The sequence below is a fragment of the Cynocephalus volans genome, chromosome 3 (genome assembly GCF_027409185.1).
Source record: "Cynocephalus volans isolate mCynVol1 chromosome 3, mCynVol1.pri, whole genome shotgun sequence".
Taxonomy (NCBI): domain Eukaryota; kingdom Metazoa; phylum Chordata; class Mammalia; order Dermoptera; family Cynocephalidae; genus Cynocephalus; species Cynocephalus volans.
In genome coordinates, this window is record NC_084462.1 from 134,585,676 (window position 1) to 134,612,186 (window position 26,511).

At 38.7% G+C, this 26,511-nt stretch overlaps 1 protein-coding gene and 1 non-coding gene across 2 annotated transcripts; both read left to right on the forward strand.

Moving 5' to 3' along the window:
* Positions 1–4,075: 4,075 nt before the first annotated feature.
* Positions 4,076–24,869, forward strand: TMX1 (thioredoxin related transmembrane protein 1). Its single transcript, XM_063091436.1, has 8 exons — positions 4,076–4,279; positions 8,528–8,643; positions 9,947–9,992; positions 11,664–11,792; positions 14,392–14,437; positions 14,536–14,637; positions 14,758–14,824; positions 24,025–24,869. Exons 1-8 carry the CDS (start codon positions 4,128–4,130, stop codon positions 24,198–24,200), a joined length of 834 nt encoding a protein of 277 aa, XP_062947506.1. The 5' UTR covers positions 4,076–4,127; the 3' UTR covers positions 24,201–24,869.
* Positions 8,762–8,895, forward strand: LOC134374354 (small nucleolar RNA SNORA70). The gene has a single exon (XR_010023212.1). It is a non-coding gene; the product is annotated as a small nucleolar RNA SNORA70 (small nucleolar RNA).
* Positions 24,870–26,511: the final 1,642 nt, after the last annotated feature.

The following is a 26,511-nucleotide window of genomic DNA, read 5'->3' on the forward strand; positions in this document are numbered from 1 at the left end:
TAACTTATACACTGACTCCAAATATGTCTTTCATATACCTCTCTCTCATGCCGCCATATGGAAAGAACGCGGTCTGCTTAACACCAAGGGTAACACAATCACCAACTCAGCTTTAATCTCCACATTAATTGAGGCATCCCATTTACCTTGTGCCCATTCTTCCATATGGCTCCCAAGGTTCACAGACATCCTCTCAGCCTCAACCGCCTAATGATGATAAGTCCTCTCTCTTTCGCTTGCTCCATGACCTGTTTCCCTCTAGCCCCCAAGCTTTATCCCAGTTTTTACAAGCCTTCTTCTCAATCACCCCATCTGACAAAGCCCTCTTGCAAAAAATTTCCTCCTCATGCACAATCTGCCAGCGTACCAATCCTAACACCCCTCTCAAACCTGGGCCATACCTCTCCCACCAGGCCAGCGGTCTCACACCCGCAGCCGACTGGCAAGTCGATTTTACGCACATGCCTTCTGTCCGGCGCCTCAAATACCTCTTGGTGTTTGTTGATACCTTTTCAGGATGGGTAGAGGCATTCCCAACATCCAATAAAAAGGCCTCCACAGTAGCCCAGACTCTCCTTTCCCAAATCATCCCAAGATTTGGGATGCCCACTTCCATTCAATCTGACAATGGACCTGAATTTACCGCCCAGATAATACAAAAACTCTCCCAGTCACTCTCTCTCCCCTGGCACCTACATTGCCCTTACCAACCTCAGGCATCCGGAAAGGTAGAGAGAACCAACAGAACCTTAAAGGACATACTAACAAAATTGTCTCTGGAATTACACCTTGATTGGGTCCGTCTTCTACCTCTTGCTCTACTCAAGACCAGAGCTCCCCCCAAAAGGCCCTCTAATCCTTCCCCTTTTGAAGTCATGTCTGGTAGGCCCCTCCTACCCCCGGGGATCACAGCAACTGAAGGACCCATACCACCCACCATGGCCTTACCCTTGCTCTCCCACCTTCACACCGAATTATGGAAGTACCAGGACTGGCTACTTCCAGATCCGTCACTTTCCAAAAATAACCTTTCACTCAGCCCAGGCCAATTAGTATTCTACACTTCCCCGGAACCCAAAATCCCCCTAACCTCTAAGTGGGAAGGCCCATATCCTGTCATCCTTTGCACTCCAACTGCTGCTAAACTTGCCCTGCCAGGTAATCATGTTACTCCATGGATTCATATTTCCAGGCTGAAGCCTTACACTCAGGATCCGCCCTCGGCCACTGAGAACTCCAATAACAAGCTGCAAAAGAACTTAACACACCATTCTTTTAAGTGTATCCCTCATCCTACCGACCCTTTCAAACTCCACCTATCCCGGACCTCAGCCTTACCCCCAATTCCAGAGACATGAACCTTCTCCTTGGCCTTCTCCTGTTCTTTTCATTTCACCCAGGGTGAATCAATACTAAACTTGAAGACATCAATACTAAACTTGAAGGGGCTTTAACTTCCACTGCCGAATCTCTTTCCTCTCTACAGAGACAAATCACCTCTTTAGCTCAGGTCACCCTCCAAAACCGTAGAGCACTAGACCTCCTCACTGCAGAAAAAGGGGGTACTTGCATCTTCCTTGGAGAAGAATGCTGTTATTCCTCATAACCTGCCTTTTCTTGCCCTGCATCATTCTTCAAGCCCAAGTGGGAAAAATGTCTAATCAGGCCTTTAACCAGCTTTTACTTAGAAACTACCAGCTCCTAGATACCGATGAACCCCTCGCCTCATCTCGTGAGTGCCTCAGCCGATGCTGAAGAGGTACCACCTTACAGAGGAAACGCATTCCTACACGCCCTCGCCACTGACGCCTGGTTGCCCCTCCAGTCTCCGACTACAAACAATGGAACCAGTGCATGTGCGACTTGTGGCTTCAAGGAACGTTTATGGACTTCTCCCCTTTTGACTTGTTTCTCCACCCTCCTTTGGGGTTTCATAATGGGTATTTATGTACCTTCCTCCCTTTGCTCCCCCCCACAACGCCCCAGTTCAGCAGGAAGTAGCTCGATGACTTCAACGTCCCCTTTTCTAAAACAAGAAAAAGGGAGGAATGTAAGAACCCAAATGCCCCAAGGGATCACACCCTGATCACATAAGCCCTTCTCAGCGGCACCCCATCATGGCGCTGGTTGCCCTTCTCTTCTGCATTCTCCTTCCCGCCAGCACGAATCGCACGCCAATCAGCTCCCCCCCAAGCCCCATGTGGTATGCTAAATAGGGATTGTATTTTAAACCAATCAGCTTTCCCTTAAAGCCCTATATATATGTGTGTGTGTGCTGCCTAATAAAACGAGCTCTCTCTGGTGGATCATCAACTGGTGTCGACTCGTCCTTTTCAATGCTGGCCTGCAACCCCTGCCCTATAAATGACACTGAATGGCTCCCTTCTGAGAGCCAGCCTGAGGAAACTTTATTTTGTGCTGTCTCCCTTATGCTCCAGCATAAGCCCCAATAAAATCTTGCCTGCAACTCCCATTAGACCTCTTTTCAATTTCTATTGCATAGAGAGCCCAAGTGCTTGGTTTGGTAATGTCAGATTCAGGATACGTTTTGGAGGTAGAATTTATAGGACTTGCTGATGCAGTACATAATGAGAGGGTGAAGGGAGAGAGCAGTAAAGAATTAAATGTAAATTTTTGGCTAGAGCAACCAAGTGAATCTTGGGGCTGTTTACTGAGATGGAGTACTAGAATCAAAATCAAGAATTCTATTCTTTGGCCATGTGATATTTAAGCTGCCTATTAGATAGCTAAGAGATGTCCAGCAAGGAGTTGAACATATGCGAGAGGTCTTCAAAATGTTCATGGAAGGATTTGTATTATCTTTTAATCCTATTTTTCCACGATCATTTTGAAATACCCTCATATGTTCATAGTTCCCAGAAGTATCAGAGCTGGAATGACATGCATAGTGATGGTCTTTAAAGCCAGGATGAAGTTATTTGGAGAAATGTGTTGATATTAAGAGAAAGAGGGGCCTAGTGCAGCATACTGGGGGATGCCAATGAACAGAAGGACCAGTTAAGAAGTTTGAGACGCAGCAGCTGGTAAGGAAGGAGAAAATCACGTGAGCGACCCAGAAGGCAAGAAGTATTTTAAGGAGCCTGTGGAGATTGTAGAATGCTGCTGAGAGTCAAGCTAGAGAAGAAACAGTTGGTTTTATCATGCAGATCACTGGTGTCCTTTAAAGAAAGAGTGTTCAGTGCAGGCCCATTCAGTGGGGAAGTCGGCCAACTGGAGTGAGTTTAGGACAGGTGAGGTGAGGAAGTGTAAAGGCTAAACTAGTACGGCATTTTCTTGACTGATGGGGCAGTGCACATTTTGGCTTGCATTTGTATTTACAAATGTTTGGGGAAAAAATGTGAAATACGTATGTTAGAAGCCTATGTTTCTCATACCATTTTGAAGTTCTGATCTAGGATCACTGTACCTACTGCATTTTTTAAAAAATTGAGGAATAACATATATTCGAAAGTGCATAAAGTGCATTTAAAACTCACAGCTCGATGGTTTTTTACATGTGTACGTCCGTGTAACCACTTTTTATATCAAGATATAGAATATAAAGGGTACTCCATAAGGAGTTCTCTCTGAATCTCCCCATTGTATAATCCCTTAGAAGTAAACCAGTATTCTGATTCCTATAAACATTCATTAGCCTCACTACAAAATTTTTCAAAGGAAACAAATGAACACTCTTGATGGGCAATAAATGGGAAATTGCTTTAGTATAAACTTAACCAACTGACTTCGGTAAGTATACTTGCTAACCATTTGGTGACAACGTCCCGGCGCTTATTTTTCAAACTATTCTTCCCTAACGCCCCGCCCCACTTTCTACACCACGCCCCCTTACACTCCTTTCCTCCCCACAATGCGCTGGGGCACCCCGGGCGGTGGGAAGAGGCCGCTTTTCTGTCATGCGCACTATAGAGAGGCGAGCTCCCCGTTCCCTACTCCACAACCCACTGGGACCTGGGACCCTGTCATGCGCATTGAGAGTCCTCTCGTTACGCGCGCTCCGCTGCGCCGTTGTACGCATGAGCTGAGCGACCTGCGAAGGCGGAAGTGGGAGCTGCTGAGGGGAGGTGGGGCTGCCGTGCGTGCTGTGGGTTGGAGGAGCGGCCGATATGGTTCCCTCCCGGAGTCTTGTGGGTCCCCTGGCAGTCCTGGTGCTGTTGCTTTGGGGGGCTTCCTGCACCCACGGGCGGCGGAGCGACGTGCGCGTCATCACGGATGAGAACTGGAGAGAGTTGCTGGAAGGAGAGTGGATGATAGAATTGTGAGTGCGGGCGGTTGTGCCGGGGCCCCTCGTTCTCCGGGTCGACCAGAGTCCTGCATCCGAGTTTGGGCGTCCGATTCACGTTCCTCATGCGGTCCGCAGGTTCCCCCGAGTCGCGGAGCGGGCGCCCCCGACTTTTGCTGATCACCAAACTCCTCTTGGGCTCTGCAGCCGGCTTGGTCCCACTCGCTCCTCGTTTCTTACCCAGGAGTATTAAGTTTCCTCTGAAGTGTGCACCCTAGTTTTGTTTCTAGGGCCGTGGTTCGCCTTCAAGGATTGGGTGCCCCTTAGGATTCTCTCTTCATTCATGTCTTTGAGGGTGAGAGTCGGGCGGGCGCGCGGCGGGTGGAGGGGTGGGTTCTGACTAGTTTTTATACAGTTATTTAGTTCAGGATGACCCTTCACAAACACACTTATAGACTTATTTTCACCAAGCTTTACGGAAGAGAATATGGAGCAAAATCTCTCCACGCCTTTTGCCTATCTTTAAAAAATAGTTCATTTATAGTGTTGGGATTTGGGACTCTTAATTTTTAATGGATTAGGTACATTTCTTTCCTTTTTGTTGTAAATACTGAGTAAATTCAGGTTAGGTTATTTTTAAGTCTTTTTTATTTTTTCTTTTTCCTTTTTTGCTTTCTTTTTCATTCCGCATTTCTTCTTTGTGTGTGTTTTTGCAATGTAGAGAATGCCCTGGGTTGTGACTCCCAGGTCTTTGAAAGGGGTATTGCATTAAAAGATAAAATTAATGTATTAGTTTGCTTGTTATACTCTTAAGAGGGCCAGGTCATCATTTTTTGCTTCAACAAAATCATGTACCTTGTGTGGCGATAACGTTTTAATGTCCTCTCAGCAGCAATAGGAAGTAAGCTACCTGCCTTTGCTTTAGATGCTAAATTAGTAAATTGAAACTAGTCGTATTACTAATGTTAGTAAAAGCAGCATTATTGAGTGTTAACTGTGTATTGGACACTGCTAAGCACCTTTACAGACATTATTATATATAATTCTCCAGAAATTTTCTTTGCTAGGTATTGTTTCCTCTGATTTACAGATGCCTAAATACTTTAACCTTCCAGATATTGCTATTCTGGCTTTCTTTGGGTCTCCAGAATAGGCATGCAATAATTGTTGTTAGAACACTCCCTTTGACAAGATTCAGGTTAGTTAGTGTTTTTCTATATCGTGGGTGCAACTTGGGTTGTCAGTTAAGGAGGCAGGTGAAAGTGGACATCTCCAAGGGAGAACCCAGAAGGCCAAATCGGTAACTGTTGAGTCATTAAAAAAAAAAAAAAAAGAAAAGAAAAAACATACAAACTTAGAACATTTATATGGAGGGTAAGATAGGGGAAAATGTTTGTAGTATGCTTATATAATCTGCAACTCAGTGAAATGAATTTTCAGCACTATTGAAGATGCGGGAGAGAGGAAATATAAACCAGTGACAGCATTTGTTTTTCAGTCATTGTCATGAGTGACTTGTTTTATTTTATTTTATTTGTTTTTGGCAGCTGGCCAGCAGGAGTATCTGAACCCTTGACCTTAGTGTTATTAGGCTGCACTCTAACCAACTGAGCTAAAAGGCCAGCCATTGTTTTAGACTGTTCCCCTAAAATATTCAATACTATAAGCAATATCTTAAGCAATAGTGATTATGAATTTAAATGCAAAGTACAGTTAAGTATTACTCAAAGATATTTTTTGACTCATTTGATCAAACTATGTAAGTACTTGTATCGTAGTCAGAAGAAGTATTAGGGGAACAAAACTAACAAAACATTGAATGTGAGCTAAATTCGAAATGGAACATCTATCTGAAATTATAGTATAGGGTAGTGTTTTTTCTTTCTTTTCTTAGCTAAAGATTCTGAGATTAAATCTTTAAAAAGCAACTGAGAAACAAAAGGAACCTAAAAAAGAAGGGATCTAATAGTCATAATAATATGCTCTTAATTACAAGTTAATTATCTTCAGGGCTGGCCTGTGGCTCACTCGGGAGAGTGTGGTGCTGATAGCACCAAGGCCCCGGGTTCAGATTCTGTATAGCGATGGCCAGTTAGCTCACTGGTTGAGCGTGGTGCTGACAACACCAAGCCAAGGGTTAAGATCCCCATACTGGTCATCTTTAAATAAAAAAAACCAAGTTAATTATCTTCAGTAAATCCGTTTCTGGCCAGATGTTTTGTTGTAGAGATATTTTTGCTATAATACAATTTATTGTTAAGGAGTTTGGCTTTTATATGTAGAGCTAATTTTTCTTGTTCTACAATACCTAATTTAGGAGTTTGATTTTCCTAAAACAAGGCAAGAAAATGTGAAGTACAGGGACTGTACTTCTGTGTTTAACAGGTATAGGCTTTATTCTTCCTGGCTCCATAAAAAAACTGAGGCAAATTATAAAATAAAGTGGAAAGATAAAATCCTGGGGAAGAATAAGGGCCTGCCTGGGAAGATAATACCAGAGGAGTAATTAAAATGCTTGGCTAATATGCTTGGCCTTAGAATTTGTAAACCCAAGGTCTTGGAAACAAGCTGACGTAGGGCTGGCCAAAAGAGTTTTGTTTGGCCTGCTTAGTATTTGTGAGTGGCTTAAGTTTTGAGGTAACATTTTTACATAAAAATGCAGATCTCCAGCTTCTTTTAAATATAAATAATCTGTCTCACTGTGCCAGCAGTCCCTTGTGGCAATGTTGCTGGGTAGTAGTGGTTGCTGCCTTAAGATGGAGCATGTGCTGTATTATTCACCACAGCCCAGAGTACTTCCTACTTTTCCAACCCCTTGTATTTATGACTCTGCAGTTTAAAATTATTACTCCAAATTTGGCTTTGAACTTTCTGGTGGCCACATTTTAATAGAAAAAGTCAAACGATTTTTATGAGCTGCTTTGCATGTGAAAAAGCCATTGTGTCTCAAGAACTTACTCTCACCGGACCCCCCTCCCACAGCCAGGCGCCCCATGCTAGTGCCTCGGGGCCTTCCCTGGGACCCAGGGCATGGAGAAGGTGACTGGACCCTCCTCCCACAACCAGACACCCCATGCCAGTGCCTTGGGGCCCACTCAGGAACCCGGGGTATGGAGAAGGTGACTGGACCCCCCCCTCCCACAACCAGGCATACTGCACCAGTGCCTCTGGGCCTGCCCTGGGACCTGGGGCATAGAGAAGGGGACCGGATCCCCCTCCTACCACTAGGCACACTGCACCAGTGCCTTGGGTCTGCCTGTGGACCCGAGACATGGAGAAGGGGACCATACTACCCTCCCACAACCAGGCACTCAGTGCCAGTGCCTCAGAGCCCACCCAGGGATCTGGGGCATGGAGAAGGGGACTGGACCCCTCCCACAACCAGGTACACTGTGCCAGTGCCTTGGGACCCACTCAGCAACCCGGGGTATGGAACCAGGGATCGGACACTCTCCACAACCAGGCACACTGCCAGCACCACGAAGCAGGCCAAAAACATCTCCTTCATGTGGGTGGCCCACCATAGCCACCACATTAACCATGGCTACCCCAAAGGTGGCTAGATGCCACAACCACCATGCACATGGTTCGCCAGCCACTGGAGTGAGTTGACACAAGGAGAGTCACCAGTAGAGATAAAGGAGGAGGATGTCTGTCTCTACAGAGCCCATTTCATAGTGACGGAAGAGACATCTGCTCTATGATAGTATTGGGGGACCTGATCACACCTCTCAGCATTGGACAGATCGTTTGGGCAGCAAATCAACAGAGTAACCATTATTCTTTCAGAGGGAGAGAAGAAATCTAGGGTGATTAGAAGGGGGAAGGGGGAGAGAAAGGGGGATGAGGAGGGATTGGACAAGGGGCATAAAGAATAATTACAATTTGTAACAATATATATGCTAGTAATATTGATTTGATCAACATATCTCAATATTGAAACCCCAAAATATGTATAATCAATTTTGATTCAATAAAAATTAAAAAATTAAAAATTAAAAAAATACATAAATAAAAAACAAAAATAAAATAAAATTTAAAAAAAATCTTACTCTCAGAATTACTTTTGTTATTAACATCATCAATTCATAGTTCTTGATTTCCAGATCGTTAGACCCACACTTAAAACTTTTTCTTCTGCATAAAATTAACCATGTGTTAATCAGCGTTTTCAGTATAAAATATTCTTCACAAAGTATACATTTAAAAATTTTTTATCCCACGATGAATGGTCATATTAGAGTGCTTAACTTTTTTTTTTTTTTTTTTAACTACATTTCTTAGTTACGCTCCGTGGTGTCCTGCTTGTCAAAATCTTCAACCAGAATGGGAAAGTTTTGCTGAATGGGGAGAAGATCTGGAGGTTAAAGTTGCAAAAGTAGATGTCACAGAGCAGCCAGGTACTGTAAGTCTGTGGTTAGTTTTGTTTCTTTGCAGATTGGACTGATAATGTTTAACCTACTGTCCACATTGCATGGTCTTAACCCTACCTTCATTAGGTTTTGAAAACATAATGGTCTATAGCTAGTTATGCTGATTTGCCCACCTCCCTGATGGGGCTCAGTGTGCAGTGGCTGCAAAAAGCAGGTTCCCTGGTTGTGTATGCAGCATATTCCTTGTATGTGTTGCTCTAAGGGACTTTGGAGACATCATCCTCTCCCTATTCTTGCCCACATAACTGCCTCTAATCTTTTTTGTCTGCATTCTGGCCCCAGACTAGCATGTAAGATGCCTTTGAGTAATCTTAGAATACTGGTCCAGGTGGACATTGGCCAAGTCATCATTTACAACCACACCAAGCTTCAGAATAAGAAGCATGTGGTTGAGTTTCTTTGTAGAGTCAAGGTCACAGTCTGACAAGAGAAGGTCTGAATCTCTGAAACTGTGTTCCACATTTTACAAAGCTCTCATGACTAGTATCAGGTACGCTCCTGACTTGGTCTGCTAGACAAGTGGCAGGCCCTGCCCTTAAGGATGCTCCTTTATCAGACTAACTTCATCTTAAATGTTTTTGGTGGTGATGATAAACCTGGATTCCTGGCTGCCCTATACAAATGGTAATAATAGGTAATATTTATTGAGCACTTACCAAATGGTACAGAACTTTTCCAAGTGTTTTGCATTTATTTTCTAATCCTTGCACAACCTTGTGAAATAGGTAATATCCCCATTTTACAGATAAGAAAACTGAGGCACAGAGAGGTTATTTCCCACTAATTTCAATGCTTGACACATGGTTAATGATAAATGTTAGCTACTATTGTTATTACCTGTCTTATGAGAGATTCATAGTATTTTCCATTTTTAGCAACACCGTAAACTGCTTGCTTCTTGAATGTCAAGTGCAACTTCATTTGATTTTTAAATCTTTCTGAGACCCTATTATATTGTGCTGTCCCATGACTCATCACTAGTAGTCTTCATCACACGGTGGTATAATTGATCAAGTGTTTATGTATATTCACAAATGTCTTCAATATATAACTTTGCATACTTTTTAAATGAGATAATATACCGTAGTGTTTTCAAAGTTTCTTTCAGCACATAATTCATGTTTTTTCAATGTTTATTATAAAGCTCAGCTATTTTAGGTATAATTTCACATTGTTTCCTACCAGTATTTAAGTCATTCAAAATTTCGCATTTAAGTAGTCAGTGATTGGCCCAAATAAAACCCGTTGTGTGTTCTTGTATCATTTGTAGGACTGAGTGGACGGTTTATCATAACTGCTCTTCCTACTATTTATCAGTAAGTATTTGAAGATTCTTGGTTATGGAGAAGGATGCATCATAGTGTAATCAGAATAGTAAGCTTCTGGCTTGAGTCATGTTTGAAGAGCTGAGGTAATCTCATTCTATTCAGCAAGTGTTTAGAGGGCTTGTTTTGCTCATAGTGTTATAGTATATGCCTTTACATAGATGAATGAAGTATGAAATTGTCCCTGTTTTCAAAGATTTGTAATTGTTTTGGAAGGTGATATTCATGTGAAAGGGTGTGATCAGAGTAGTGGTGAGTTCTGTAGGAAGTTAGATAAAGGAGAAATTTGTTACGATTAGCTGGTGTGGTTCCTAGAGAATATGAGGTTAAAACGAAATCTTAGAGGTAGTATTTTCAAGAATGTAAGGTAAGCATTCCATTCTGAGGACAATCTCAAACAGTCATTAACAGGAAGATGGTGTGTTCAAAGTGTAGCTAAGGAAGTGCTGTTGCACCACCTTGGGTAGGGTAGTGGGTGATAATGTTGAGTGTTAAATCAAAATGAATGATTATATAGTTTTCAGTATCAAGTCTGTAAGTTTGGCCTTATCTTCTGAACTTGGGGTAGGAAATCTCAAATATGTGTATGTATACATACCCTGTACCTTAATGTCACCTAGCTTGTGGGCTAAATAAATACCAGGAGGTACTTCTCTCATTTAAAGTTAAGAAAACAAGTTGGCAGTTCTTTGTGTGTGTATATATCTTGCTTTTCTTTGTTCTTTTTCTTTATTTTAAAAAAATTCATTCCTGTCCCCTTCGTATCTATTTAAAATTTCTATCCTCTGTCTCCATAAGTGCTTTTCCCCCTCCCTTTTCACTCACCTCCCTTTTCCCCACATGTCCCTTAACTGGCTATAATCAGTTTCCCCTTTCCTTTTCACTTCTCAACATTTCCTGAACTTCCTGCCCTTTTACCCCCCGATTTCTGCCTGTTGGAATCCTACCTGTCCATCAAAGAATAGCTCATATGTCACCTTCTCCACAAAACTTTGTATTTTTGAGTGGGGACTACCTTGTAGTCTTAGCTACAGATGGATAAAGGATCCCCTAACCCTACTGTAGGTTATAGGGAGATTGAGTTTTTGCACTGAAGGACTGGGAGAACATTTATGACCCTGTGACAGAACTTCGTACATTGGGAATAGGAAGGAGGAGGCAGAAATAAAGAAGAATCACTGAAATGGGAGGAAGGGAAGCATTGTACCAGATGCCTCTGGTGATGTAAAGCATGATGGCTGGCATGGTATAATTATACTGAAAGTACCAGAAAAATACCTTAAATTTTTAACTTATAATTTAGCAATATGTAATACTTAATATGTATCAGGCAGTCTTCTAACAGTTTTTCATGCAGTAATTCCTTTAATAGGAGTATGAAGCTTAAAAGTGATTTTCTGAGTTTATCTACCTACTGTTGTTTCATTCTTTTATTAATATGGAAGAGTAACAAGCCTTAAGTCTTAAGGCTTATGATTGTTTAAAAATGTAACTTTATTGTTTAGTTATATTTCGGGCTAGGATGTCATGAGTAGGTAATTAGTATAATTTGCTACTTGTGCATTGTTACAGGATTGACTATAAAATGAGATGAAGAAATAGCAAAACAAGTACAAAATTTGTTTCTCAGGCTAGTTAATATTTAATTCTGATTTTCTTTAGTTGTAAAGATGGTGAATTTAGGCGCTATCAGGGTCCAAGGATTAAGAAGGACTTCATAAACTTTGTGAGTGAAAAAGAGTGGAAGAGTATTGAACCTGTTTCATCATGGTTTGGTCCAGGTTCTATTCTGTAAGTATCAGGGGTTTTTCTCTTATCTATTTCAGAATTAATTGGGACATATCATTATATTTCATGTAAATAAAGCATTCATACTCAGTTTGTTCCTTGGGCTCTTATGGTATATTCAGACTTATGTGTTTGATATTTTCAGTTTGACCTTATCTTCTAAGTCGAAGTACTTTCATGCATATTAAGCTGGAAGGAGTCATTTTAAGTCGAATGCTGGGACTGGCTGGTTTCTCAGTTGGTTAGTGTGCGGTGTTATAACACCAAGGTCAAGGGGTCGGATCCCTGTATCGACCAGCTGCCCCAAAAAAGAGTTGAATGCCTTTTTAGGAATATTTTAGCTTTGTAGATATGGTCATTTGTATCATCAAAAACTAAATAATCTTTCTAAGAGTGTGAACAGTGTAATCAGTAAAGCTATTGCTTTGGCATAGTAATTTGACTGAAAAAGCTCAGTTACCTGCCTACCTAAAGACTTCAGTTCTTGATGTAAAGTGATTGAAATATGTTTGGTTGGTTTTTCCACCTGTTTGATAACTTCTTGTATGGGTAGTGTGGATGAACAATGACCCTAATGACGTGACTAAACACTGAGCTTTATAGATAGAGAGTGGATACATTTCTCCACAGCAGTTTGCTATGGAGTGGTAAGATTGGAAATGGCAAGCATGCTTCCTGCTACCTTGTTGGGGTACAAGAACTCACTGGTCATTTTTTTTTTTAAACTTACAAATTATAATTATACATACTTATGGAGTACAATCTGATATTTTGATACATATATATATTGTATAATTCACTGGTCATTTGAGAAACTTCTGGGAATAGCTAGTTTTGCTGAAGTCACCATGGACTCATCCCAGTATGGCTAAGCTATCTTCCTTTCACTTCACTTCACTTGTCCTTGGAAGATGGGGAGCTGAGACACCAAACATGAAAGAGAAAAATGCTCTGGATTCTGGGAGTAGGAGAAAGATCAGTCCTTAAGTAGTATTTTGGGGTTTTTTGTTTGTTTGGTTTTTTAAGAGGATTTTTTTTTTTTTTTTTTAATTTTTATTTTTTCTGGTGGCTGGCTGGTAGGGGGATCCAAACTCTTGACCTTGATGTTATAAGGTGGTTCTCTAACCAACTGAGCTAACCAGCCAGCCTTAAGCAGTATTTTGAAGTAGAAGTTTGTCTTTAGCATGTTTCCCTTACATGCTTCTTTTCCTGAGAAAGCCTCTGAATTATCCTTTAGCTGTCAGAACTCATCCACTGAATGCCCAACCCAATTATGGAACCTAGTATTCCTGTTATATTTTAATTAATGCAGACTATAGTTAGGCTCTGCAGTGCTTATGTTTCAGTTCCTTGTTCCCATTCCCACTTGGCTTTTAAACAACAGAAGCAACATGATTAAAGTACTTTTCTTTATTGAACTGAAAGTGTAATTGATTATTGTTCTTTAAAATCTCATCTCATAAATGAATCTTATCCTTGTTCCATAGAAGAAGTTGGTTGCTTGTAAGTCTCTGTTGAATCGTCAGGGCAGTAGTTTGTACCTTTTTTATTGGTAGACTGAATAGAGGGCACTCCCAGTGTCAGCTCAGCAAGTTCATCCACCTCAGCGATTGGCAATTGGATAAGGCCTTCCTACAGTAGCTTTGGCTTCTGTGTGAAAAAGCCCTTGGTAACACCAGTCACACTTCTTGTTAGAGGGAAAAGTTGGGAACCCACAAACCCTTATTTTTGAAGCATGCTTTTTATTTAAACTGCCCACCTAAACTGCCTGCATTTACTAGTGTAAAAATAATTACTTTTACTTATATGATGACTTAGCATTTATTTCCTATGTAATTATTTTTTATATCATTAAAAGGTATCAAACTAATGCTATTGTAAATATTAATTTTGATAAAAAAGAGGGATAATTCTTAAGGGAGAAGAATCAGCTCAACAACTGTTCCCCATTCTTCCTGCAGGCTCCCTTCTTTGCTTATTCTTTGGAGGATCTTAAGAGCGAATAAGAGTTGCCATTTTGAACTGGCTTCATAAGAGCTTGTAACCTGTTATTTAGTATATTGGAGAAATCATCAGATGAAAGATGACAGGTTAATGTCAAGGCAGTAGGAGAATAGGGAAAAAAATTAAGTATTTTATTTATGAGGATACCACATGGTGGTAACAATTAAGAAAGTGTTACTTAAAAATTTTTTTTTATTGAAACAATTGATAATACATATTTGTGGGATGCAGAGTTGGCTATCAATACTTGTTTATAATATGCGATGATCAAATCAGGATAATTAACATATTTATTATTATAATATGTAATCATTCTTCACGTCCATTAACCAATTCCTCACTGACCCCCCCCTCCCTTTCCCACCTCTAGTAACCACAGTTCTGTTCTCTCCTTCTGAAAGTTCAGCGTGTTATTGTGATTGTTACAGAAACTTACTTTTCATGAACAAGCCATATTACAGGCTTGAAAGCAGTGGTGTATCACTAGTTTAGATTATGACTAGCAATAAAATCTGTTGTGTTGGGGAAATTATAGAGTATATATATAGATATAGACAAAGCTGTGTATCTTACTCAGTTTTTCAATCATCTCTTTTAGGATGAGTAGTATGTCAGCACTCTTTCAGCTATCTATGTGGATCAGGGTATGGACTAAATTATTATTTCTATCTTAAACATTTTTAACACTCACTCTCTTTATAAAACAAACAGATTTTTAATTTTTTTTTTCTTTTTATTTTAGACTTACCATAGCTATTTTACTGAAGACCTTGGATTACCGGTTTGGGGATCATATACAGTTTTTGCTTTAGCAACTCTACTTTCAGGACTGTTCTTAGGACTTGTAAGTACTTTATTTTCAGAGTACTAGGCAGAAGAATATTTTTAAATGTTATTTAATATAGTTGCACTAGCTGTATCATATGTTATATATTCAGATTTCTTAAAATGTTTATTTTTTCAGTGTATGATATTTGTGGCAGATTGCCTTTGCCCTTCAAAAAGGCGCAGACCACAGCCATGTCCTTCAAGTAAGTATATTAAATGTTTATTTTATATTCAGTATAATGCCATTCATTTCTGTAAACACAATCACACATTTAATTTATTTATTTATTTATTTATTTATTTTTTTTTTAATTTTATGTTGTCGATATACATTGTAGCTGATTAATGCTCCCCATCACCAAAACCTCCCTCCCTCCCCCCTCCCCCCCTCCCCCCCAACAATGTCCTTTCTGTTTGTTTGTTGTATCAACTTCAAATAATTGTGGTTGTTATATCTTCTTCCTCCCCGCCCCCCGGTTTGTGTGTGTATGTGTGTATGTGTGTGTGTGAATTTATATATTAATTTTTAGCTCCCTCCAATAAGTGAGAACATGTGGTATTTCTCTTTCTGTGCCTGACTTGTTTCACTTAATATAATTCTCTCAAGGTCCATCCATGTTGTTGCAAATGGCAGTATTTCATTCGTTTTTATAGCTGAGTAGTATTCCATTGTGTAGATGTACCACATTTTCCGTATCCACTCATCTGATGATGGGCATTTGGGCTGGTTCCAACTCTTGGCTATTGTAAAGAGTGCTGCGATGAACATTGGGGAACAGGTATACCTTCGACTTGATGATTTCCATTCCTCTGGGTATATTCCCAACAGTGGGATGGCTGGGTCGTATGGTAGATCTATTTGCAATTGTTTAAGGAACCTCCATACCATTTTCCATAGAGGCTGCACCATTTTGCAGTCCCACCAACAATGTATGAGAGTTCCTTTTTCTCCGCAGCCTCGCCAGCATTTATCGTTCATAGTCTTTTGGATTTTAGCCATCCTAACTGGGGTTAGATGGTATCTCAATGTGGTTTTGATTTGCATTTCCCGGATGCTGAGTGATGTTGAGCATTTTTTCATATGTCTATTGGCCATTTGTATATCTTCCTTAGAGAAATGCCTACTTAGCTCTTTTGCCCATTTTTTAATTGGGTTGCTTGTTTTCTTCTTGTAAAGTTGTTTGAGTTCCTTATATATTCTGGATATTAATCCTTTGTCAGATGTATATTTTGCAAATATTTTCTCCCACTCTGTTGGTTGTCTTTTAACTCTTTTAATTGTTTCTTTTGCTGTGCAGAAGCTTTTTAGTTTGATATAATCCCATTTGTTTATTTTTCCTTTGGTTGCCCGTGCTTTTGGGGTCGTATTCATGAATTCTGTGCCCAGTCCTATTTCCTGAAGTGTTTCCCCTATGTTTTCTTTAAGAAGTTTTATTGTCTCAGGGTGTATATTTAAATCCTTAATCCATTTTGAGTTGATTTTAGTATACGGTGAGAGGTATGGATCTAGTTTCATTCTCCTGCATATCGATATCCAGTTATCCCAGCACCACTTGCTGAAGAGGCAGTCCCTTCCCCAGTGAATAGGTTTGGTGCCTTTGTCAAAGATCAGATGGCAGTAAGTGTGTGGGTTGATTTCTGGATTCTCTATTCTATTCCATTGGTCAGTGTGTCTGTTTTTATGCCAGTACCATACTGTTTTGGTTATTATAGCTTTGTAGTATAGCTTAAAGTCAGGTAGTGTTATGCCTCCAGCTTTATTTTTTTTGCTGAGCATTGCTTTGGCTATTCGTGGTCTTTTATTGTTCCATATAAATGTCTGAATAGTTTTTTCCATTTCTGAGAAAAATGTCTTTGGAATTTTGATGGGGATTGCATTGAATTTGTATATCACTTTGGGTAGTATGGACATTTTCACTATGTTGATTCTTCCAATCCAAGAGCATGGAATATCTTTCCATCTTCTTGTATCCTCTCTAATTTCTCTCAGCAGTGGTTTGTAGTTCTCATTATAGAGATTTTTCACCTCCTTGGTTAACTCAATTCCTAAGTATTTTATTTTTTTGGTGGCTATTGTAAATGGGCAGGCTTTCTTGATTTCTCCTTCTGCATGTTCACTATTGGAGAAAATAAATGCTACTGATTTTTGTGTGTTGATTTTGTATCCTGCTACTGTGCTGAAATCATTTATCAATTCCAACAGTTTTTTTGTAGAGGTTTTAGGCTGTTCGATATATAGGATCATGTCATCTGCAAACAGGGACAGTTTGACTTCATCTTTTCCAATCTGGATGCCCTTTATTTCCTTCTCTTCTCTGATTGCTCTGGCTAGTACTTCCAACACTATGTTGAATAGGAGTGGTGAGAGTGGGCATCCTTGTCTAGTGCCTGTTCTTAAAGGAAAAGCTTTCAGCTTTTCCCCATTCAGGATGATATTGGCAGTGGGTTTGTCATATATGGCTTTAATTATGTTGAGATACTTTCCCTCTATACCTAACTTATTGAGGGTCTTTGTCATGAATGAGTGCTGAACTTTATCAAATGCTTTTTCAGCATCTATAGAGATGATCATATGGTCCTTGTGTTTGAGTTTATTAATATGGTGTATCACATTTATTGATTTGCGTATGTTGAACCAACCTTGCATCCCTGGGATGAATCCCACTTGATCGTGATGAATAATTTTTCGTATGTGTTGCTGTATTCTGTTTGCTAGTATTTTAGTGAGGATTTTTGCATCTATATTCATCAAGGATATCGGCCTGTAGTTTTCTTTTTTGGTTATATCTTTACCTGGTTTTGGTATCAGGATGATGTTTGCTTCATAGAATGAGTTTGGGAGATTTGCGTCCGTTTCAATCTTTTGGAATAGTTTGTAAAGAATCGGTGTCAATTCCTCTTTGAATGTTTGGTAAAATTCTGCTGTGAATCCATCTGGTCCTGGGCTTTTCTTTGTTGGGAGCCTTCTGATAACAGCTTCAATCTCCTTTATTGTTATTGGTCTGTTCAAATTTTCTACGTCTTCACGGTTCAGTTTTGGGAGCTTGTGTGTGTCCAGAAATTTATCCATTTCCTCCAGATTTTCAAATTTGTTGGCGTACAGTTGTTTATAGTAGTCTCGAATGATTCCTTGTATTTCAGATGAATCAGTTGTAATATCGCCTTTTTCATTTCTAATTTTTGTTATTTGAGTCTTCTCTCTTCTTTTTTTTGTTAGCCATGCTAATGGTTTGTCAATTTTATTTATCTTTTCAAAAAACCAACTTTTTGATTCGTTGATCTTTTGAATTGTTTTTTGGTTTTCAATTTCATTCAGTTCTGCTCTGATCTTAATGATTTCTTTCCGTCTGCTAACTTTAGGATTGGATTGTTCTTGTTTTTCTAGTTCTTTAAGGTGAAGTGTTAGGTTGTTCACTTGCCATCTTTCTATTCTTCTGAAGTGAGCGTTTAATGCAATAAATTTTCCCCTCAATACTGCTTTTGCAGTATCCCACAGGTTTTGGTATGATGTATCATTGTTTTCATTAGTTTCAATAAACTTTTTGATTTCCTGCTTGATTTCTTCTTGGACCCATATGTCATTAAGTAGAATGCTGTTTAATTTCCATGTGTTTGTATAGTTTCCAGAGTTTTGTTTGTTATTAATTTCTAGTTTTAATCCATTGTGGTCTGAGAAGATACATGGGATAATTCCAATTTTTTTGAATTTACTGAGACTTGATTTGTGACCTAATATGTGATCTATCCTGGAGAATGATCCATGTGCTGATGAGAAGAATGAATATTCTGAGGTTGTTGGGTGGAATGTTCTGTAGATATCTGCCAATTCCAATTGGTCTAGAGTCTTGTTTAGATCTTGTGTTTCTCTACTGATTCTTTGCCTAGATGATCTGTCTAATATTGACAGTGGAGTGTTCAGGTCCCCTGCTATTATGGTATTAGTGTCTATTTCCTTCTTTAGGTCTAATAGAGTTTGTTTTATAAATCTGGCTGCTCCAACATTGGGTGCGTACATATTTATGATTGTTATGTCTTCTTGATGGATCAGTCCTTTTATCATTAAGTAGTGTCCCTCATTGTCTCTTTTTATGGTTTTTAGTTTAAAGTCTATTTTGTCAGATATAAGAATAGCCACTCCAGCTCGTTTTTCTTTTCTGTTTGCATGGTAAATCTTTTTCCATCCTTTCACTCTTAGTCTGTGTGAATCTTTATGGGTGAGGTGGGTCTCTTGTAGGCAGCATATAGTTGGGTCCTGCTTTTTGATCCAGTCAGCCAGTCTGTGTCTTTTAATTGGGGAATTTAAGCCTTTAACATTAAGAGTTGTTATTGAAAGGTGTTGATTTATTCCTAGCATTTTATTGGTTGTTTGGTTGTCTTAGGTGTCTTTTGTTCCTTGCTTTCTGATTTACTGTTTGGTTTCTTTGTTTGTTGGTTCCTTAGGTTGTAGATAGTGTTTTTGTTAGCTTGTTTTCTCTTCATGAATGCCATTTTTATTGTACTAGCGGGTTTAGATTTTTCTTAGGTTTTTATGGCAGTGGTAGTTATTTTTCAGGAACCAAACCCAGTACTCCCTTGAGGATTTCTTGTAAGGGTGGTCTTGTGGTAGTGAACTCCCGCAGTTTTTGTTTGTCTGAGAAATATACTATTTGCCCCTCATTTCGGAAGGATAGCCTTGCAGGGTAGAGTATTCTTGGCTGGCAATCTTTGTCTTTTAGTATTTTGAAAATATCATCCCATTCCTTTCTAGCTTTTAGGGTTTGTGATGAAAAGTCTGATGTTAACCTGATTGGGGCTCCCTTATAGGTGATTTGACGCTTCTCTCTTGCAGCTTTTAAGATTCTCTCTTTGTCTCTGAGTTTTGCCAATTTGACTATGACATGTCTTGGAGAAGGCCTTTTTGGGTTGAATACGTTTGGAGATCGTTGAGCTTCCTGGATCTGAAGATCTGTGATTTTTCCTATACCTGGGAAGTTTTCTGCCACTATTTTTTTGAATATGTTTTCAATGGAATCTCCATTTTCCTCCCCTTCTGGAATACCCATGACTCGGATATTTGAGCGCTTGAGGTTGTCTGATATCTCTCTCAGATTTTCTTCCATGTCCTTGATTCTTTTTTCTTTCTTTTTGTCTGCTTGTGTTATTTCAAACAGCCCATCTTCAAGTTCAGAGGTTCTCTCTTCAACTTCGACAAGCCTGCTGGTTAAACTCTCCGTTGTGTTTTTTATTTCGCTGAATAACTTCTTCAGTTCAGCAAGTTCTGCTACATTTTTTTTCAGGACATTGATTTCCTTGTATATTTCCTCTTTCAGATCCTGTATACTTTTCCTCATTTCATCATGATGTCTAGCTGAGTTTTCTTGTATCTCATTCAGTTTCCTTAGAATTATCACTCGAAATTCCTTGTCAGTTATTTCAAGGGCTTCTTGTTCTATAGGATCTAGAGTATGAGATTTATTAACTTTTGGTGGTGTACTTTCTTGATTTTTTGTATTTCTGGTGTCTTTTTTTTGGTGTTTATTCATTGTGGCAGGGGGTTTCACAGTCCACCGGTTTAAGACTAATGACTAACTAGGATGTTGCTGTGGTTGCCAATTTGGTATGGCTCCCGCCGTGACTGCTCAGTTGGCCTCTAGTGTCTTGTGTGTGTGGTTGCCTCGGGTCTTGGGCTTCTCCGGGGATCCACCTTTCTGGTCAGCTTGTACTCTGCTGGGCTGGTGGATCACGTACCACAGGGTGTGTGATCTCTGTTGAGCTTTCACTTTCTGTACAGGACTTCTCCCCTTTCCGTGTGCTCTGGCCCAGGCTGTTAGATCGACAATCACACATTTAAGAGGTTGCCCTTGCAGCTTAGATTCCTAGATGTGGAGTGGTGGTCTGTGTCAGCTGTGGCATAAGGGAATGGGGAGGAGACACATATCCCATGAGAGGATGGCATCCCAGAGGGTTTTGGAACATTGTTTTCTTGACTCTTACAGTATGGAGAATTTTAACATTGCATATAGCTTGTAGATATTTAGTGTCATTGATCTGATATCAATTTATTTGAAAATTTGACTGTACGTGAGTCAAATTTTTTTTTTTAAAAGATGACCGGTAAGGGGATCTTAACCCTTGACTTGGTGCTGTCAGCACCACGCTCAACCAGTGAGCTCCGGCCATCCCTATGTAGGATCCGAACCCATGGCCTTGGTGTTATCAGCACCTCACTCTCCCGACTGAGCCACGGGCCAGCCCGAGTCAAAATTTTTAAAAGTTGAATATATTCTACTCAAAGTCTTTGATTAGAAATAGTGACCACATTTGAAGATTATTTATATGCCAGTCAATTCTAAGATTTTTTCTGGTTGGATATTGGGAAAAGGAATTCCTGTAGCTGATTTAGGATTGGCATTGACACCGAACTGTACTGCAAAATGGGTTTATATAATTAGAAGCATTTATGGCTGGCTCTTGTAATATAATTACTTAGCAATCATTTGTTTTTAATCTTGGGAATTGTACTACTAATGGAACCCCTCGTATTTGCAGTTCATAAAAGACTTGCACTTTCTGTTATCCCATTTGATTTTCAGGAACCATGTAGTAGACTGCATTGGCAATACTGTCCCATTTTATACTTGAGGGAACTAAGGTTCACAGGGATGAAGTATTTCCCCAAGGCCACACAGAAATGATAGAGCTACGTGTAGATCTAAATCAGATTCGTGACCTGATATTTCTTGTGTTACGCTGTCTTTCTTGAGTTAGAATTTACTGAAGTCAAAACTCCTGAAATGAAATCAGTTTTCATATCCTAGATAGTTGTATTGGCCACCAATGGCCACTCACCTGTAGGGGAAAAAATGTAAGCACAGATTACTTAAAAGACAAATTTATTGTTAGTTTAGGGTTTTTGAAGTGAAATGAATGTAAAATATTCATGCACCAGCTTTTAAGTTGTGAATAGAATATAAGATTTGATTTAGTAAATATTAAAGATAAGTATATAAAAATATCTATATTATGTTTGGTGTTTTTTTTTTGTTTGGCGGCTAGTTGGTATAGGGATTGAACCCTGGACCTCGGTGATATCAGCATCCTGCCACAACTGAGCTAACCAGCCAGCCTCTGGTTTTCTTATTACCTATTCTCTGTCTTCACTCTCTCGTAAGTCCTACAGCTGTCAGAAAATCTGTAGGATGATTAGTGTGCACCTGGCCTTGGATCCCGTAAATGTTCCAGAGTTCACACTGAGTCAAGCAATGTGTGTACTGAATCATTGTTGCCATTGTTGCCAGACTCTCTTCGTCTCTGTAAAAGTCTTCTGCCAACAGTTTACTTTAGGAGTCTGCATGAATGATTACTCTGAGGGCATGGGTATTGGAGTATGAGTTGTCTTACCACTTAGAGCAAACTCGAAAGTCTGTCACACCTACCTGGAGAACTTGCTGAGACATTGCTGATCCCCACCGTGGGTTTTGGATTCAGAAGTTCTGTGGTGGGTCTGAGAATTTGCATTTCTGACTAATTCCCAGCTGGAGTTGATGTTGCTGGTCTGAGAACCACTCTTTGAGAACCACCACTGTCATAGAGGAAGTGGTTATCAATAGAAAAATCTATAGATCCTGGCCCATGAAAAAACTTTCTTTTGGTGTTGACCATACATAATTAATAAACTCCCTTCTATGGAATATACTGTGGAAATAATTGTCCTTGCCCCATTGGATCATTGTGACACCTTTAAGAAAATTTATTTTATTTGTTTTTCATTGTGACACTTTTAAGATAGGTATGTAATACTCATGTTATCCTGGTGACACATAAGTACTCAGTAATTATTCACTATGCATATGATTATGTAATTTATTTTCCTTTAGTTACAGAACTGATAGATATTAATCCAAACTTTAATGTGATATTGTACCTTCTATAGCAGGCCACATGATTTGAGTTGTTTTCCATTATGTGTGTTTGGCTTAGATTTTGAGTTGCTAACCCAACTCAGTCTACCTTTAAGCAAAATAGGAATTGATTGGTTCATGTAGCAAGGAAGTTTGAAGGCAGAATTACTAGATCCTCAAGTGATGTTGTTAAGATGCTCTGTTTCTGAATTGCTCAGTTCTTCATACCTTTACTTGTTCCATTATTAGTTTGACTCTTTCTAATCAGTATGTAGCCTAAGATGGTTATAGAAAGCCATACCTTATAATCCTAGAGTAAGAAAGAAATCCATCTTCTTCCTATACCCACCTATCATTTGGAGAAATTCTGGTGCACTTCACTTGTGCAAAAGATTCACTTTTTGGAACAGTCACTGTACTGTAAACCAGGGTTTCTTAACCTTGACACTGTTGACATTTTTGGCTGGATAATTCTTAATTGCGATGGACTGTCTTTTGTACATTGTTGGATGTTCAGCAGCATCCCTCTAGTTGCCAGTAGCACTGTTCCCTCAGGTGTAACAATCAAAAATATCTCCAGACATTGCTAAGTGTCTTTGGGGTCCAAAATAACCCTTGTTAGAGAAGCATTGCTATAAACTATAGTATTCACCAAAACCATATGGGATGTGGCATAGGGCAAGGTTATTAACCCAACAGAAGGAGGGATGCCAGGCAGACCAGTAGATTGTGCACTACTGGTAATTTCTTCTCATGGTTTATTCTACTTCATTACCCGCTCACCCCCATCCCCAAATCCTGGATGGCCTAGGTTTAGAGACAGTCTGGGATCACTGAAAAGAATAAAGCTCTTTGGCCCAATTCTGTCTCCTGTAACATGATTAAGTTAGCTAACAACTGTCCCTATAAAAAATAGAAAGGGTGTGTATGTGTGTACATATTTAAATATTTATTCAGCTGTATATTTAAGATTTGTACATTTTTTTCTACCTTAATAAAGTTACATATATATGGGGATGAGGAAGGGGAGGCACATTTATGAGACCAGGAAAAATACAGGTAGGAATATAATCTTCAACTGTAAATTTCTGATTTCTTGTTCCCCTTGGAACTGAAACACCAGCAATGTTGAAGTTTTAGTATAACTTCTTGACCAAAAGAATAATAGCAAATTAACATAAGATAGTTCTATTTAATGTAGTATATTTTCTTATAATTTCCATATTCGTGGCATTAATGCTGATTCACTTATTAATTTCAGTTCAGTTTATAAATAGGTGGGTAATTAGAATGAATTTGGTAAGTCAAATGGATCTTCCAAGTCAATTTTTATTTTTATAATAGTCACTGTTTTTCTTTTTTGTCTTACTCTTAATAACTTTTTCCTTTTCAAAATTGACATGATAAATAAATGCCAAAGCAGTTTATGGGCATATAAGTCAAAATCATTACTGTACCTTGATTTTATTCTAAAACAAATCTAACACATCAACAAAATCCCATTTCTGATCTTTGTCTTTAAGAAAAATTATTACCAGAATCTTCTCAACCTTTGAAAAGAGTGGAGGAGGAACAAGAGGCCAATGAAGATGTTTTAGAAGAGGAAGCCAAAAGCAAAGAAGGAACAAACAAAGACTTTCCACAGAACGCCGTACGACAACGCTCTGTGGGTCCATCATTAGCTGCAGATAAATCCTAGTTAATTTTCATAGATACCTGAATGTTACGATTTTGGCAAAAACAGAAGATTGGTCATCTCTTTTAGTTTGAGGTAAACCGTGACTTGCTTGTATATTGCAGGATTCAGTCTAGATTATTGTTATATTGAACAGTCTGTGTTCAGAAAAATAACAGCACAGGGTATAAAAGTTTGAAAAATGATTTTAAGAACAGCGTGGTGGTTTGAAAAATTCTTTAATGTTTGAAAAATGTGGTGCCAAGCAATAAGATTTGTGTATATTTGTTTAATAATAACCTGTTTCAAATCTGAGTTGAAAAATTACATTTCTGAAGTATTGCATCATTGGGGTATTTAAGATAAGATAACTTTAGAGAAAAAGATTTCTCATTAAATATAATTTTTCTCAGTTTCACTGTGTGAAAAAAAGAACGTATTTCCCATAAATGGGAACTTTGCCCATTGTCTCAAGAAATGTGTATTTCAATGACAGCTCTGTGGTCTTTTTAGAGATATAGTCCAAAATTTCCTCATATTTTTAGATTATGCAACTAACGAAAACTACCTTACTTTTAATTACAGTTTTCTACATATGATAATACGGGATATGCTACTGATATAGTAAGTTTTTATAAGTCCATGTTGGTCTCTTCATTCCTATAAAGGCTGATTGCCTTTTTTTCTTATTTGTCATGGGTAACATTTTTTATTTTCAAATTCAGTGATAATTTTCTGGAAATGTTCTTCATGTTTTGGTAAACAGTATTTTTTTTGTTGTTTCAAACTGGAGTTTACTGAGAGAACAATCAAATTGAGCTATCTATCGGTAATTTAAAATTTTGACCACTCGTTTCAGATTTTACATCATTCTTGTTGAACCTCTACTTGAACTTTTCTTTTTTCTTTTTTCGGTTGTGAAGGCGAACCTGATTTTTATTTGATATGGAAAAGCCTTGGTATTTTACAATTTTAAGATTCACAGAGCTTAATTTGATATAAAATAAAGTTTGCATTCTACTCAGGAAAAAGCATCTTCTATTATATGTTTTAAATGTGTCTATCATATGCAGAAAATTCTTAATTGATTTTATAGTCTGTATGTTTGATGTTTTATAAACAAACTTTGTATTCTACTGTTCTTTCTTGGTTCCTGATATTGTGTGGTATTTCATAGGTGGAAATCAGCAGGATGGAACATTTAATGTATTTTTACTCCTTAAAGAGTTAGAACATATAGTTTCATGTTATAGCAAGAGGAGGGGTGCAGTGAAAGACTGTATTAGCCACCAGCAGGGGAAAAACCATACATACTTAGAATGAATGACCTGACTGTTATGTAATAGACAGTTTCTGTAATGTCCCCCTTTTTTTAGGTTTTGTTGCTGCGTGACTCCATTAGACTTACAGTATCATAATGTACCACAGTTTTCTTTAAGGGTCTCTCCTTTAGAATATTAAATATTCTCTACCATTGAAGAGTTTGGTTGTGTAATTTGTGATGCCTTAGAAAAATATTCTAAGCACAAAATAAACTTTTCTAAGCACTTCACTAAAACTTCAGGCCAGTATGATTTCTGGTTGCATATTTGAAAGTATGTTTTATTTTGTATTTAACAGTGTTCAGATTAATAGTTGTGTGTCACTATATATGTACTTGATAATGTGTAATCAAAAGGCTAGAGTCTTTTTTTGTTACTTAAAAGGATGGAAAATAATTCTCATTAATGAAGCATTCTATTTTCTAGTGTTCTAATATATGTAACATTATCAAGTTTTTAATTAAAAAACATTATATTACAGAAAATTAGAAGTAGGCTGAACAGATAAGATAGGGTCTTGATATTTCAGAAAACATACAGTCTCACAGTTCTTGAAGACTATCACTGTAGACTTCTGAATAATTCCTGTTAATACCAGAGGCTTATAGAAACTATATGGGATCATTTACAAATGGTTCATGAAGGAATGATGTGCATTACCAGTAATATCTTGGAGAATTCTGGTCTACCCACCCTCCATAATTGTTCAGCTCCATCACTGAAGTATTGTAAAATCTGGTCTCTATTGGAAAATGCAGTGTTCTAACACATATTGCCTAAATGATAATTAGAAGCAGGACTAAAAAAGTTTTAATGAAGATTCCTGGGTATATCTAATAGCTACCACTCTTTGAGTACCTATTGGAGCTTTGCTGAATTGTTTTCCTGCATTAATTCATTTAGTCCCAACATCTACCATGTCAGACAGGTAAGCATTGTACATCATTCAGGTGAACAGGCTCAGCTATTGCTGGAATAGGTAGAATTTGAATTCAGTTCTGATTCCAAATCTT

What these genes read in the sequence shown, in the direction of transcription:
- TMX1 (XM_063091436.1), top strand. Translation starts at nt 4,128, where the DNA reads ATGGTTCCCTCCCGGAGTCTTGTGGGTCCCCTGGCAGTCCTGGTGCTG. An exon ending in GGAGAGTGGATGATAGAATT is followed by an intron (nt 4,280 to 8,527) that starts GTGAGTGCGGGC and finishes TACATTTCTTAG; the next exon opens with TTACGCTCCGTGGTGTCCTG. An exon ending in AGATGTCACAGAGCAGCCAG is followed by an intron (nt 8,644 to 9,946) that starts GTACTGTAAGTC and finishes TATCATTTGTAG; the next exon opens with GACTGAGTGGACGGTTTATC.